This window comes from Eucyclogobius newberryi, unplaced genomic scaffold (genome assembly GCF_026437365.1).
Source record: "Eucyclogobius newberryi isolate DKJ021-1_F unplaced genomic scaffold, fEucNew1.0.hap1 SCAF_6, whole genome shotgun sequence".
Lineage (NCBI taxonomy): Eukaryota > Metazoa > Chordata > Actinopteri > Gobiiformes > Gobiidae > Eucyclogobius > Eucyclogobius newberryi.
This window is the reverse complement of record NW_027316278.1, coordinates 24,800,400-24,817,012: the sequence shown is the minus strand read 5'-3', so window position 1 is coordinate 24,817,012 and position 16,613 is coordinate 24,800,400. Positions and strand designations below refer to the sequence as shown.

The 16,613-nt window shown below is 40.3% G+C and overlaps 1 protein-coding gene across 3 annotated transcripts in view; it reads left to right on the top strand.

Annotated features, from left to right (window-relative positions):
• Positions 1-16,613, top strand: part of ksr2 (kinase suppressor of ras 2) — a 105,305-nt gene that overhangs the window by 45,731 nt on the left and 42,961 nt on the right. For all 3 annotated transcript variants that reach the window (XM_072434171.1, XM_072434172.1, XM_072434170.1), the window contains one exon: positions 4,162-4,334. In XM_072434171.1, the coding sequence (XP_072290272.1) occupies positions 4,162-4,334 (173 nt within the window). The remainder of the gene's footprint in view (positions 1-4,161; positions 4,335-16,613) is intronic.

Sequence of the window (16,613 nt, the reverse complement as noted above, 5' to 3'; positions counted from 1 at the left end):
GTACATCTTTGTAATCAGAGGCAGGCAGCACACAGCGGTCTTATTCTGAACCGCTTTTAGACTATATCTGTACTTGAACTAAACAGATTTGACATTTTAGCTCATGAAAAATACCTCACGCCCTGTTTTTAGTCAAGGCAACAACAAAAAAGTCACATTTTTGTACAGCTAAAGTTCTAATTGTTTTATTTGTCTCACTGAAGTTGAACAACTTTTGTTTTTTAGTTCAACTGGGTCATCGCTTTAAATATGACAATTCAAAATGACAGGCAATTTATTTTGAACAATATGTCAATGCGAACGTCACCCCTGTGGAAGTGTGTGCGAGATGCTGTTTCCGTTGATTCATTATGGAAAACCCAGGGGGATCCGACGTGAAAGCGACAAACGTGGAGTGATTTCCATCTGCAAGAAAACATCGTCATGTAGAGTTGTAGCCCAGATCAAGGCTGCGTCATCTATTCATACCTTTACCCAATCCTCTGCGCTCTTGAATCGGGGCGCGCATACTATCACCCAAAAAAAACCTGTCACTTTTAACTTTATTTAGGAACAGGGTGTCTGAAAAGCTCTAACCACTACCGACAGTCCATTTACCAGGCCGCTTGAGTGTACAAATTCCTCTCGTCTCCCTCGACATTCATTTTAGTCTGTGCAAATCGTCGGAGAGCAGGATAAAGGCACGCAAAGCAAGGGGATGAATGCTTCTATTTAGATTTAAATGGCATGAATGGAATAAGCGTCAAAAGCTGTCTGTGTGCCGCCGCGGTGCTAACCTGTGGGCTGGTCTTTTAGGGCTGCGCGGCTGAATCACGGGTTTAATTGCGCGTGTCTGTGAGGGGAATACAAAACTGACATGGGACCAATGACTCTCAAAGGAATTCAACTTCAAATGACTTTGCTTTGAAGACAGGATTTCCACCAAAGGGCCTCGTCTCTTTGGTAAAGTTTGGAAACTGTTGCTTCATCACAGATTAAGTTGTATTTCTTGTATTCATGTGAAACTAATGCCAAATAAACAAGCAAAACAATATGCAAAAGAGGGTTAAACTCGCCAATAATTATTTTGCAGTATCAAAAATATTACGGTAGTTTGCTTCATTATTAAGTACTTTTTCAATAACGTACTGGTTAGACTTTCTAAAAGATGTATAACTTTGAAGTAAACTGCGCTGGTTCATACATATGCATTTGTATCTGCATTTACATCTCTGAAGTAGGGAGGTCATGATTTTTAGTATAATTATTGTGAGAACAAAATAAGCTGTACAATTTTAATATTGCTCACGATTATTGACAAACTTTAACAAAAGTTAACATCAGTGAAATCCTTAATTCACTGTAATTCACAGTGTGTAATAGAGCACACGTTCCTCTTTCATGTGTCCATGTAATGAAAATACATTCATATGATTAACAATATGTCACAAAACATTTTATCATTCATTTTAATTGTAATTATTCAAATATTGAAGGTAATGTGATGCTGAACGTTCCTATACAGGCTTTACTGGCAGATGACGAATAGTTGGTCAAGTGGAAGCAAATTGAGAATCCCTGGGTAAAATTTGTCTTTACGATAATACTATGTTAAAATCCTAAGCTTGTTGGCTTATGATCAAGATTTTGTACCAAATAGCACCGCCCGAGAGAGGGATAACAAAGGTATTTTTACAAGATTGTAATCATGCTGATAGACCTATCACACAGCGCCACTGTCTCTGGACTGTCTAATTCCATAATTGTAGCTATCGCTCTACTACACTGTCTACGCTGTGGGCCCTTTGAGAGGTGATCTGATGAATGAGCCAAACAAAAATTCACTATGTAAATCAACTTTTATGAGTTGACTTTAAGTGTACTTTGATTGATTAATTAAAAGCTTTTATATGTTGACATAATCCCTTGACTTGAAGAAGCAGGACTTTTATAGATGTTTAAAAATAAGGAGATATTTTAACCAAGAAATTCAACAAAGCAACAACCACTGTAACACTTTGACTGAAATATTTATTAAGGCTCAGAACTTTCAAGGTGGACAGCCTCTCTACTGATTACATTCAAAATAAATGGAAAAAAGAAAGGGATTTTTTTTTATGGACTGAAAAAAAAAGGATATATATATATATATATATATATATATATATATATATATATATATATATATATATATATATATACATCCTAATGAAAAAACACAAAATCACTTGTTTGGAAAGAATTCTGTTGGAAAATATATCCATGTCAAACTGTTCACTATTCACAAGGACAAGCTGACTATTGGAGTAATTGTGGCAGCCAGGAGGCCCACCATTATCATGTTTTTTGGGACTGTCCTATTGCTCAGGAATTTTGGCCTGAGATCAGAATCAGAAAAGGTTTATTGCTAATGAACAGAATCACAAACATAGGAACTTGCTTTGGTGATTCGGTGCAACATAAAACAATGAACAATTATAAAACAACCTATATAAAATCAAATAGGGCATGCATTAAAGAAAAACAATCTAAATCTACTATAGGATGAAAATAAAAATAGGCTTACTATGTACAGTATAGTTAAGATTTATTAAGAGATATTTGACCTCACCATTCCAACCGATTTCAGATTTTGGGCCTCAAAACTCTAAACAGCTATTGATAAAATATGGATACTTCTGGAACATTCTTCTGGCTGCAGGGGGAAAAAACATCTGTAAGAATTGGATGAGACACACCCAAACGACAATTAAGGACTGGTTCAACATTTCAACTGACATTCGAAACATTTAGAAGATTAAAAATCAAACTTAATTTGAATCTGGACAAATAACCATTTAGACTTTGGACCAAATGGAACAGTTTCACCAGACATTTTAACACTCTACAAGTTTAGGACTACTTATATTGTCTGTATGTCGTCTCACTGTGTCTTATTGTGTTGAATTGTATATTTGTATAAAGAAAAGGCCTCACAGTTATCACTCAGCTGCCATTCTTCTTAAACTTGAGAGTAAACTGCTTTATTCAGATGAATGCCCTTCATATGTGATCTCTGTGCCTCTGGCTCTGAGGCGTAGTATCAGACCGGTCTATCAGCATGACAGGCATTGCTATTGTCTCTGCTTAATCCCATAATTATAGCTATAACACATGTACACCGTTTATGCTCTGGGCCATTTCCAATGTGATCTGATGAATGAGAGCCAAAAACTCCATTACATATTTCTATTTAGAACAATTATATATATAGCACATACAGGACTAATGTGGTGACAAAATAACAGTTGATATAAACTAATTGTTGCCAGCACAAATTGTGTTGCCTGGTTGGAGGCATGATTTACAGAATTTACTGTGCTAATTGTGAAAATAGACAAAAAATGTATATGTGATGGTTTTACAAAATGATACTGTCAAATGTATTTGAAAATTATGCCGTGTCCCCATAACATACAAAGGCAACATATACGGTGATATAATAATATGTAAATACACTTTTATGAGCTTTAAACCATGGTCTTCCCTCATCATTATCATACTCTAAACTTTGATTGATTCATGGATGTTTGACTTGCATTCAGGGGCTCAGACTGTTTCTGTTTTCACCTACACTCTATCTCCATCACTGCTCTGTACTTAATTGCAATTATTCAAATAATGGAGACTCCAGGGAATGCATGTAGGGTTAAAAATGTTCACGTAGCCACTTCATGAAAAAGTAAAAACATGCAAATTACAATCCACTGCTTGTTATGATGACCAAAGTGTGATTTGCAATCTATCTATATCAGGGGTGGCCAATTATTTTCCTCCGAGGGCCATATTCGAGTACAGGCAAAATAAAATATAAAATAAAATATCACTTTTCTATCAAATATAGGCTACTGAATCTATTATTTAATTAATTTCACGTCATATTTATTAAGGATACAAGTTTAGACTGATGCCTGAGGGCAAAAAAAAAAAAACATATTTAAAAAAAAAAATGATATTACTTGGCATGTTTGGCGGGCCGGATTATAAAGACAAACGGGCCACATGTGGCCTGCAGGCCGTAGTTTGCCCACCCCTCACTTTTATTATTGTAACCAATGGCTCCGTTCCTGAATGTAAATGTTTCTCCTATGATGACATTGAGTCACATTCAACATCGTTCTGACATTGTTGCTGTTCTTTCAGAGCCAAGAAGAAGACCAAGCCCTTGAACCTTAAGATCCACAGCAGCGTGGGCAGCTGTGAGAACCTGCCGACGCAGCGCTCACCCATCTACAGCGAGCGGTCCCTGCGCTCCTTCTTCTTCCCCACCTTCATCCCATCCACCCCTCCTGTGCACGCCGAAACTCCCTCTGCAAGTAAGTGACCCGACAGCAAAGAACATCACACTGTCACGTTTTATTGTTACATTTTCTCTGCATTTTGTGTCAACTCTGTTTCACTGGCTAACTCCGCCATGTACATTTGTGGCAGCTAGAGCACAATATTGAGCATCGATTTGGAATTATTAACTTTACTGGTGAGGAGTCTTCCACCTCCTTGTCTCCATGGAGATGTTAATGGATTTGCCACAGTTAAGAATTTTGGATTTCTTCAATTACAGGTTGTTTTTATTGCTCAAAAACACCTTGGAAAGCCTTGGCCTGTTGGCACCCTTTGCTTGCATACATAACGTTAAATCAGGTGCCAAAATGTTGTGTTGGATTGTCTGGTTTGTGTGTTTAAATTATTGTTCAAAAAGTTTAAAACGTCATTATGTTTTAAAAATCAAAATGTTTCATTCAGAAGCAAGACTTTTATACGTGTTAAAACTACTATTAAAGATCCTGTCTCTGTTTTTGAACAATGGAGAAACTACCAAACCCCCCACTATTTCCTCTCTCATTGTGAAGTATAATGTTGCTTCCATAGGGTAAACATCATTCCGTTTTTTGCTGCTTTTACAACACATTGCATAGCGTAAAGCTTGGCATTTTCCTGAACTAGAGGGGAAAACTATGGCACAAGGCTTTAACACTCTCGGGCCTTGAGTGAAAAAATGTCCCACGATGACAGCTGTTGCCATAGATTTTCATTAAAATGTAGTTTTGCTGGAAGCTGCCACAGTTGACAATCAGCGGCGCTTTTAAGACCAGAGGTAATGTGCGACTGCATGCTGACTGAGGTCCTGATGTAGTAGATGTGCAACCAATAAAGACATTAGCAAATCAAGGAATTGTAAAGAAGTAAAACCAGCCCTGTCGAGTGGAGTTGATGTATTACTATTACGCAGTGTTCTGAATAGTTGTAGAGTACAAGCGGTACATGTTTATGGGTGAGGCCTGGCTGTGAATAAAGAGCATTCAGGGACAAGACGGCACATAAATACATTTGAACAAACAGGTGCGGATGTAGAGAGTAGTTTTAGTCACTAGTTTGATTCATAATGAGAAGGGTTTTATGACATTCTGGGAAACGAATAATGGTAACATGAAACAAATGGATTTTGTGTTAACTTAAGAATAGTTTGTCAAGATGAATTATTGAAAAGTCACAGTGTCGTGGCATCAAAGAATTAAGAATATTAATCTTCATTTGAGCAGTGTTTTATTGTCAATTCAAAGGGAAAATAAGCCTATGTTGTCAGTGCTTTAACCTGCAAATTACAGATTGTAATCATTAAAAACTATATTTAATATGAACATGTTTATCTTGTATCTGGGGACAGACATTGGTCAAGTGTAAGCATAGATACAGTTCATTTAAATTGTTTCAACATATTTCCCACTTACTTCAATACAATTCTTGTTATTTCAGTCTAAATTATCGGCCAGTGAGGTAAAAAAATTATTGCATGGTAAATCTCTTATTTCAGGTTAAAGATGCACTATGTAACTTTTCTGATAGAGAGTCCACAATCTGCTGCGATCCATGGAGATGTTAGAATGTACCACAGTATGGCATTAAACATATTTATCTCTATAGAGACAAGCCGATGGCACCAGACCAAGTTACAGGTCAGCTCTGTGGAGAGGCGGTACGGCTCACAATAAGAATGCATGTTTTTCAATTTTTTTCAATTTTTTTTATAAAACACCTGTATTTGAAGAAACATAAGATAGACATGTTTGATTCTGTACTGTGGATTCTTCCAGACTTTTGACAGACTTAATATCTCCTTTGACCAAGATTTGAGACGATTGTAAACCGGATGTAAATTGTATCCTATCCCACCCTTTCTGTTACAAGATGCATTTCCTTTGATCAAAAAAGGCCACCATATAATGCAAGGTTTTACTTATAGTTTTACCATGGTGTTTGTACATGTGCCAGAAAGAAGGTGGCAGTCAGGTTGAGATAAGATCTGATGCAGACTGTCCTCATGTGTGTATCCAAGCACACAAAGAGAGCCCACCGAGGCAAAGCCAGCCAGGTAACAGTCTGCTCCAGGCTACCTCACAATGCCTCCTACCTGCAGTTTTATGGAGTTGGGAGGAAGAACACAATCCTTTTTTATCCCAGTGTATAGAACGCATTATTAGACACGGAGGGGATCACAGCGTGGATTGGAGGTCTGCCTGTTCCTCCTAAACCCCAAAATAAGCCGTCTGCCATGGATGACTCTGGGGGAGGAAGGAACTGTACAGTTTCATTTTCTCCTTCAAGGTTTGTGCCAGGAACCAGCCACTGTGCTTTCTTTGAAATTTCACCTCTGACTTTGAACGTCACCGTGCTCGATATTATGGTTTACTGTGTCCCTGCCAGGGTTCTGTTATAGACTCTGTGGAACATTTAAATATATCGTGTTGTTGGCTCGTTCTCACAGATATCAGAACAGAACATACCTGTTGCGAGAAGAAGCACATTTTAGTTGGTTATGAATCCCATTAGCCTGTTGACTTTAACTGATTGCAAATTAGGAGAGGACGATATTGTGATATCAAAATGTAGCCGTGATTTGATCCCTATGACGTTGACACTTTTCTCCACCACTCCCCCTATGGGTCAGGCTTGGTAATTCGGGAGATGATTAAGTTTATTTCCAGGTTAACCTTTGACTGTGCAGACACATTTATTTTCTCCAGGTAATCATGATTTCAGTTCAATTAAGCAGTCAGTGTTTCTCAAACCACTTTTAACATAATTTGCTTGTATGTTTATGTAATGCATTAAGGATTGGTCATGCACGTTTGGATCTGATTTATAGCAAGTTTAGACATGATTTAGTCCAGGTTTCGATCTGATTTAGACCAGTTTTTAGTGTTTGAGTTGTCCTGGGAAGCAATGTATTTAACAAGGTGGTACTGGGTGTGAATCATAATCCAAACTCCAGTATTCTAATGTGATCCTTTTTGTTCCTGATCACACTGGAAGACTCTGCTGAGGCTTTATAAATAGAGTAACCCATCAGTGCACTTTGTTTGTCATTGTGTTTACTTGTGAATAAGCAAGTCCAGAAGCGAAATGTTTTGTTGTGATGTGCAGCTCCTCCATTGCCCCGAGGGCCCCGGGTTCTTATTTTAGGAAGCACATAATCGCAGAAATGCTTGCGTGAGCGTGGGGATGAGCCCGGTCAGCCAGGCTAAACATCCGCCCCGGCTCTGCGTTTGGGGCTGTGCCATCGCAGCCGTCTTGTACGTCAACAAGAGGTGGCCGCGTTTGACCGAGATGAGTCAAGATGATTTGAGCTCACATGTGGCAAGTTTAGCCCATGAAAGTGTTAGAGTAACCCTAACCCACAGTATATTTGTGTCGTGGTTAAAAGTATGGTACCTGACTTTCTCCTCTTTTCATTAGTTTTTTTACCCCCATAGAGCATTTTATAAAAGAGGCACTTTGGGACAAAATGAGCAATTAATAAAGTATTTCATCAAAGGTAAACCTGAAAGAAAGAGACGTTGCTAGGATTGGCAGTTCTAAATTTGTGCACACGCCAGAAAAGTCATGCATGTGAACACTAGCGTGCCAAAGGGTCGGTTAGCGCTAAAGAAATGAGTGAGATAGATTTAAAAACCTAAGACGTTCACTCCTGCTTGAGTAATGTGTCTAACAGTACTCCTACTTCGATTAGTCTTTCCACTGTGAATAAGTCTGCATTTGTTTTTCTTGCACCGCTCTTTTAAATACTATTACATTTTTTCTAATATTTGTGGTCTATTCTTTGAAAATACCTGGTTCGGTGCATTATTTTATGTTACTCTTACAACTATTGTGTAGACTTTTGATTCATTTCTTGTACCAGGACCTTTGTACTTCTACTTGAGTACATTTTTTGCAATTTTACCCCTCTGGAAATGCTTTCTTGTCATAGTAGAAAAAATGGGTCCTCGCCTTTTGACCCATCCTTCAATGCCTCTGGGGTAACGCCAGAAGCTGGATTAGAGTATTGTGCATTTAGCCTATTATGCATTTTGTAGGTCAATAAGCGACCTGTACTACAAAGCTGAATTACAGGGTTTAGTGGTGCTTCCCAGATTGATCACTTTCTATCGGGACAGATTTCTATGGCAACATGCCTCAAACTTATAACCTGCTCCGGACCAGGTTAAGTTTGCGAATAAGTGTAGGAGACGACCAACGGCTGGTTAAGTGCATGTTGGTGTGAGAGGAGCGAGGAGAAATGAGGAAATGACAGAAAGTGAAATTCTAAACCTAAATTAAACAATATGGTCTGTAACATTGTGATGTGCCTGCCTCAAACACTTTGTACACTAGCCAGTGTATTTATGTCTCTGTGTCTTTCATTTACCTCAAATAATAACAGTTATTAGTTGCATCACACATCTCTTAGCAACCTATAGTGCCCACTTTCAGGAGCCAAAACCAGTACCTGTTAAATTGTCGACATGATGAGAAATTGAGAAGAAAGTAGACAAATTCATGGCTATTCAAGTTCAATTTTTAAATATCCGTTTCAGTGTTTTATGGCATTTATCTGTTTTCATACTAATTGTGTTTTTGTTTGTTGCTTTTCTAAAATGTAATTTGTTTTAGATAACATACACTAACCAATATAAGACTTACCGTACTTTTACTTAGTTGCAAAGAGAGGAATGAAGACAGAGGTTCATTCTGCATTAATGAAACCTTGTGGAGGAGGTCATAAACACAGTCAGTTAAGAGGTTGATGGGTCAATGGTTACTAAGTTTACTAAGGAGGGCAACTTGTAAACACAATGAAATATACTAAGTTGTATTAGTTATAGACAAAATCTGTATTTTCTAGGGCAGTAGTTCGACTAAAGAAATTCTTGGTTGACTAAAGACATGCTCTATAGACTGATTAGTTGAATAAAAGGGGTCCATCTATCTAACCCCAACTGTATTTAAATGTCTTTAACTGCACAAGAGGTCAGGCAAAAACATTTTTTTTACAGAAATTTACTAGTGTATTTTTATATTAAATTAACTCATGATTCACTCTAAAATCTTCAGCCAACTCACCTCATATCTTCTCCTATTTATGCCAATATGAATTATTTTAAACTAAATAAAAAAGTTAGTCGACATATCAAAATGTTGGTCAACTATGACACCATCAACTGACAAAACAACTAAAGGATTACAGCGCTAGTATTTTGATCTATTTCAACAGATATTAAGATAAGATATGTTTTTATTTGTCCACACAATGGGGACATTTTCGGAGGTAGGTAATATTCAAGGTAAATGTACTCCTTTGGACTCCGAGCCAATCTTAGAGTAAAGTTTTATTATTTTGACAGCTTGCATGACTTATTCAGGGCCAATGTTCATGGTGAATTCTGTCTGCGTCTGACGTCTTTCCATCTGTTAGTATTGTCCTTGCTGTCTTCCCTGGATTTATCACTCCATTTTCTCCAAATGGTCAAAAACAAACAGCTCATAAAGCAGCCCTTGTCTATTTAGTCCTAATGAGATGTCTAATTTGTGGATTTACTAAACTATTAGCGGTGTTGTCCAAGAGCCTTAATGTTGGCAACAGAGTTAGTTACGTCCGTCTCTCTCTGTGTGTGACGGGGCCAGGCTCTGTGTGCATAAACACACTGGCTGAGGACATATCTATAGAGCCATATGGCCTTGAGGGATCATCTGTTCTCCATCTATCTCCCTATGTTTCTGCACTGAGCTTCTGATCCTGCCACTATCTGTATGTCTGTGCACAGACGCCTCAGTGTTGTTGGCAAGCCGTTGCATGCTGTTATCACTGTAGTGCAGCTTTTAATATTGTCTCATTTAGACGTACTGTATGTGCGCATGTATTGTCAGAAATGACAGGATAATATTGTGCATACAACTGATTGGCATGTGGCCTTCTCCATGGCAACAGTTCTAGCCTCTCGAACAGATTTTCTCCTGTGCTCTTGTTCGTTACATGGTTCCACTCCACATCGATACACGCCGCGGCGCTCACCTTATGGAGCGCTCATTAAAGCAGCAAACGAGGGGGATTTGGCCACGCTCTGTAACAGCCTGCGTCACATCTCATACAGCACTCATGTGCCATAATGCAGCGCATTGTGCAGAGGACGCCCACACACATTTTACACTCTGTTCACTTGTTCTGCTCTCACAGTCCACTGTACGTATCAGCATAGGCTCAGCTCATTAAGCAGCGCTGTGCCTTCTCATGGCATGCACACTCAACTCTTGAGCTGTAAATGGATTCGATTGATGATTCCCTGATAACATTGTAATTCTGGTGATTGCAGTTAGCAAACACAGCTGTAAGAGCTTTGTTTTTCAAAATAGTGTAAGTGATGACTTGATACCAATGACTACATGCCACTTGATGATGATGGAATAGATTACAACATGGTTCAGAGGGGTGATAATACAGTATTATTACTTCTATGTTGCTTAAAAGAAAAGTTGTCAAACATCTTAATAAATGTAAATTAAAAACAATTTCAATCTCTGCTCATCAAACATTTGTAAATGAGTGTGTGTGTGCGTGAGCGTGTGTGCGTGAGCTTGTGTGCGTGAGCGTGTGTGTGTGTGCGTGAGCGTGTGTGCGTGAGCGTGTGTGCGTGCGTGCGTGAGCGTGTGTGCGTGCGTGAGCTTGTGTGCGTGCGTGAGCGTGTGTGCGTGGGTGAGCGTGTGTGTGCTTGCGTGAGCGTGTGCGTGTGTGCGTGCGTGAGCGTGTGTGCGCGTGCGTCTGTGCGTGCGTGTGTGTGTGAGCGTGTGTGCGTGCGTGTGTGCGTGAGTGTGTGTGCGTGAGCGTGTGTGTGTGTGCGTGAGCTTGTGTGCGTGTGTGTGTGCGTGAGCGTGTGTGCGCGTGCGTCTGTGCGTGCGTGTGTGTGTGAGCGTGTGTGCGTGCGTGTGTGCGTGAGTGTGTGTGCGTGAGCGTGTGTGTGTGTGCGTGAGCTTGTGTGCGTGCGTGCGTGAGCGTGTGCGTGCGTGAGCGTGTGTGCGCGTGCGTCTGTGCGTGCGTGTGTGTGTGAGCGTGTGTGCGTGCGTGTGTGCGTGAGTGTGTGTGCGTGAGCGTGTGTGCGTGAGCTTGTGTGCGTGCGTGTGTGCGTGAGCGTGTGCGTGTGCGTGCGTGAGCGTGTGTGTGTGTGTGTGTGTGCGTGCGTCTAAACTTGCCGGCCAGTGCGTGTCACATGAGCCGCTCTGAAGGAGGACGAGCCCAGGCTTAATTAGGATGAGGCCAATCGCACAAGATGGAGGAGGACAGTGTTGTCTGGCGCCTGGGGGTTCTCAGCTGCCACAGGCTCATCTGTCATGCACACACACATTCAGGATGCTGTAATCATTTCCCATGCTGTCCTTTCCCATTACCTGCAGGTAATACAAGGCCAAACACTTCATACAAACATGACTTCAATTTTGAGACTTTGGAAGGAGCTTTTTTATCTCGGTTTGTTACAATTCGCTCAAGTTCTTACTTTTATCTCAAAGGATCAGCAATGACCCAGGAACAAGTTTTATGTTCAGTATTTTTCACCATAATCACTGAAAAATTACCACGCACAAACAGAACACGCATATGAAGGCCAAGTATTGTTCAAACTCACAAAGACTGCAATTACTTGACATAATTTATTCTGCAAACAACAAAATAACCAGTTTTATTACTAATCCTGTAGTTTAGACTTCCAATACACATTCTTGTATTAGTTTCACATTTCAGTATTGATTCAAAGGTTAATGGTCCTGGACAGAATCCTACTTTCAAAATAATAAATTTCAAATCGAATGTGTCAGGAAAAAATAAATAAAAGGACATTTAGATAAACACTTTAAATGCAGATTCATGTACTGGATTCAAGCGTTGTATGCATATTTAAGGCAATGGCCATTAACCTTTGTGAAAGACAGAATTGACTGACACATGGACCTCATTATAGACCACTTCTGACCCCAGCCTCATCTGCATATGACTTCTGAGAACTGGACACTTACTATGTATCTGTACCAAAGCATCCCTAAGCGTTGATCCCCTTTGAGAGAAATTAAACCTCTTTCTGTTCAAATCCTTTTCTGATATTGACTTGGGAATCCCCACATATTTCTCTGTCCCTTTATTTTTTCATGTTATCTGACCCAGCAGATGTGAATGACCCTGTAACTTGGGTAAGTGAACTCTAGGTGTCATGTCAAAGATTTTGACAAGAGCAGTATGACTCTCTGGAACTTACAAGACTACAGTAAATACATTGGTACACAATATGTCACAAACTGCACAAGCAGCTACTTATGCAGAAAATATCATAAGTATATAAATAAGTAAACAACATCCTAATACGTGAGAATGGAAATTAAAGTAATTGACAAAACTCTTCACAACTTTGCCGCTGTCCACATACATTCTTAACAATAATCCCAGACAGTTCAGGTTAAAAAGTTCCTGTGGAAAAGACCTGGAGGGTGAGGAGGGGGACAACACTGAAAGTTTCCCAGACCTTGTTTCCGAAACTGGAATTGCTGTCCCCCCATTATTATAGAAAGAGCCCACGAGGCCTGATAATGAAGTTTCGTAATGATCATGTGAAGGGGCGCGTCATGGAGGTCGCAAAAGTTAAAGGAAACCTCCAGTTCAAAGGCAATCAAGTCTTCTTTGCCAAGGATATTCCATATGAGTCAATAACCAGAAAAGGTTCGTCACATCTGTGAGGAATTTATAAAGAGACAACTGAGGAAGAATCAGAAACAGAAAAAGTGTATTGCCATCGCCAATGAACATAATTCACAAACATAGGAACTTGCTTTGATGACACGGTGCAACATAAAACAATGAACAATGATAAAACAACCTATATAAAGTCAAAAAGAAAAAAACTATTTAAATCTGATATAGGATAAAAATAAAATAGACTTACTATGTACACACAATGTACAGTTGAATTTACAGATGTAGTGCAGAAAGTGAACAGTGCAGTGAGTGATTTAATTATAGTTAAAGTGACAGGTGTTTAAGAAGTGTTCATGAGTCCAACGGCAGAGAGAAAGAAACTGTTCTTGTGGCGGGAGGTTCTGGTCCGGATGGACCACAGCCTCCTGCCTGAGGAGAGTGGCTCAAATAGTCCGTATCCAGGGTGAGAAGGGTCGGCTGTGACCCATTGGCATGGGTTGTCATTCCCAATGGTTTTCTTGGTGACTTTGGAAGGTAAAAAACACATGCTCAAAACACCAGCGGAGGCAGAGGTGCTCCTGAGGAAAATACAAAACACAGAGAACTGAACTGAAAGAAATGGAAACACCAACGTGGGGTATGTGAGTTCAAGTAATTGTCACATAATAAGACATTTGTGTTGTTTTGAAGAGAGTGATGATTATAACATGATTTATCTGTTTATCTGTTTTGTACATAAACTGTGTCTAGTTATCTGAGTGCTAAATGCGAGAGATTGGATTTGTGGGAAATGTACACAGACGGTGGCAGTGGTCTGGGGGGGTAGTGTATCAAATTCTTTGTGAGGATTTGTACCAGGAGCAGGCATGTTCTGGTGCCCCTCATTAGGAATGGACTTCACTCCTTTTTACAATCTTTTATATGATCAGGTGCATGTTTAACCTTCTATACTAATATTATGGACCTGATTGTAAACCACTCTGGGAGAACCCGAATCTGCAGGGGTGATTGGACTCGTATCCAATTTACATTAGACGTGTCAAGCTCAAGGGACACTGGAGGAGCGATACATAACAAATTCCATTTATATGTCTTGACATATGGAACCCTAGCGCATGCCAATATACCAATTTTTCTAAACCCTATATAATCTACTATAACTGACAAAACAGACTTTGGAAGTTCAATGCTGGGAAAAGAAAAGAAGGAAAGGGCCAACGGTATTGTGCCTCATATGGACCCATTTCTATTTAAAATAATTTATACACCTCAATTATGTCCAATAGAACGGAACAAATACTCCCAAAATTAATTCACAATGGCCAGTGGGAAAAAGTGTGTACATCCCAGTGGAAGACTACAAAATCACATGTCTGGAGGGAATTTTGCTCTAAAAATGTGTCACGTTCTTACATGTTAAAGTGCCCATTTTTCACAAGGAAATTTTGTGGCAGCCAGGAGGCAAACCACCCTCATATGTTTTGGGACTGTCCTGTTGCTCAAATATATTGGACAGTTACAAAATATTGTAACCTATAGAACCTACATATTGTATATTTCAAAATATTGTAACCTATAGAACCTATATCATTCAGTTTGTGGATTGGACTGGATTGTAGACTGGTCAAGAGAGACACGCAAGCGCTGCATTTGTATCTGATCGTCTGCCTTTGTATTTGAAATCTGATTCTGTATTACTCCATTTTCTGAGTTTGTTCCCCGTCTGATTTTCTTTAGAAATTTTTCCATTTTTGGATGATATGGAGCATCAGGCTGACTTCCTATAAGTGATCTGTTCTTTTCTTCTGTATCTACCTCTGTATCTTCCTGCGTTGCACCAATGAAATTTCCCCATGTGGGACAATAAAGGAATATCTTATCTTATCTTATCTTATCTTATCTTATCTTATCTTATCTTATCTTAGCTTCGGCTACTACTGCAGCTTGTCAGTCAGCTGCCGCTAGTGAGCAAAGCGTTGCTGCTTTGACAGCTCAGATCCAACAACTGGCAGCCACTATAACCCAGTTAGTCGTTGCTGTCACTCCCGCGCCAAAGAATTCTCCACCACAACATTCAGTTGAATTTATTGCACCTGGACCTGTGTCAGGACCTTGAGTAGGCACAATGAGATGCTATGGAGGAGACCCTGAAGGGTGCAATCCTTTTTTGACCAACTGCTCCATTCTCTTTGTCCTCCACACTCACACATTTGCCACTGAGAGAGTCACGGTGGAATTTGCCATCAATCATCTTACAGAAAGGGCTCGGCTGTGGGGAAGCGGAGAATGGGAGCGCCAAACGGCTGCTTGTGCCTCTTCTGATTGGGGCCAAATCTTCTGGACCTGATGCCGCTGGGGGGCTAATGGGACTGCAACCGGGGGCCCATGCTGTTGCTGATTATTCAATACAATTCTGGACCCAGGCCCTTCAAATTCAGTGGAACGTCGCAGCTGATGCCTACATCTTGGGATTGAACAACCACATCAAAGATTAGCTAGTCTCACATGATCTTCCCTCTGACCTCGATAGCTTGGTGGAACTGGCAACCAAACTGAATCGGCGTATTCAAGCTCAACCGCAAGAGAAGAAACTTAACCTATCCTACGTCCTAGGACGACCTATCCTACGTCCACACCCACATCCTCTTGCTTCTGTAGGCCACACCCCAGGTCCGCATGGTGATGGTTCAGAGTCCATGCAGGTGGGAAGAACCAGCCCTTCGCCTGAAGAACATGAACGTCACTGTGTCTCTACTATGGAAAGCCTGGGCATTTTGTCTCTAGATGTCAAGTTAAAGGACAAGCTCATCAGTCGAGGGGTGAATACTGATGAGTCTTTCTTTTACAACATCTCCACCTGTCCAGGCCTTCATCAAGCGCTGCTACAGATCCTGGAAAGAGGCCCGAACCGCACTCCTTCGCTCAGCACAACGCTAGTCTGCTTCAGCTAACTGACGCTGGTCTGAGGCCACTGCGTACAATGTCGGTAATATGGTCTGGCTCTCCACTAAGGATCTTCCACTCCGGGTTGACTCAAAGAAACGGGCCCCTAAATGTATTTGAAGTGGAGAGGAGAGTCAACCCAATGGCTGTGCGCCTCAAGTTAGCCAGGGATATTTGAATCAATCCCACCTTCCATGTCTCTAAGCTGAAGCCTGTTTGTAAAAGCCCTTGCTCCTGTTTTGCCTCCCCTGCCACCGACACGTCTGATTGGTGAGGGACCTGCGTATACGGTGCAGCACCTCCTGGGTTCCAGATTCCAATACTTGGTTGATTGGGAAGATAAGATAAGATAAGATATTCCTTTATTGTCCCACATGGGGAAATTTCATTGGTGCAACGCAGGTAGATACAGAGGTAGATACAGAAGAACAGATCACTTATAGGAAGTCTGAAAAACACTTTCAGTAGAAGATCTCCTATAAATAAATAAAAACTCCCATAGACAAATAAATAAATAAATACCATTGCATGTGATCCCGACAGTAATTGCACATGAATATGTGTCACGACAGCACATAGATTGCACATGAATTTCACAGTAATTGCACATGAATTGCACATGAATTCCAACAGCAATTGCACATATGACAGAATTGCACAT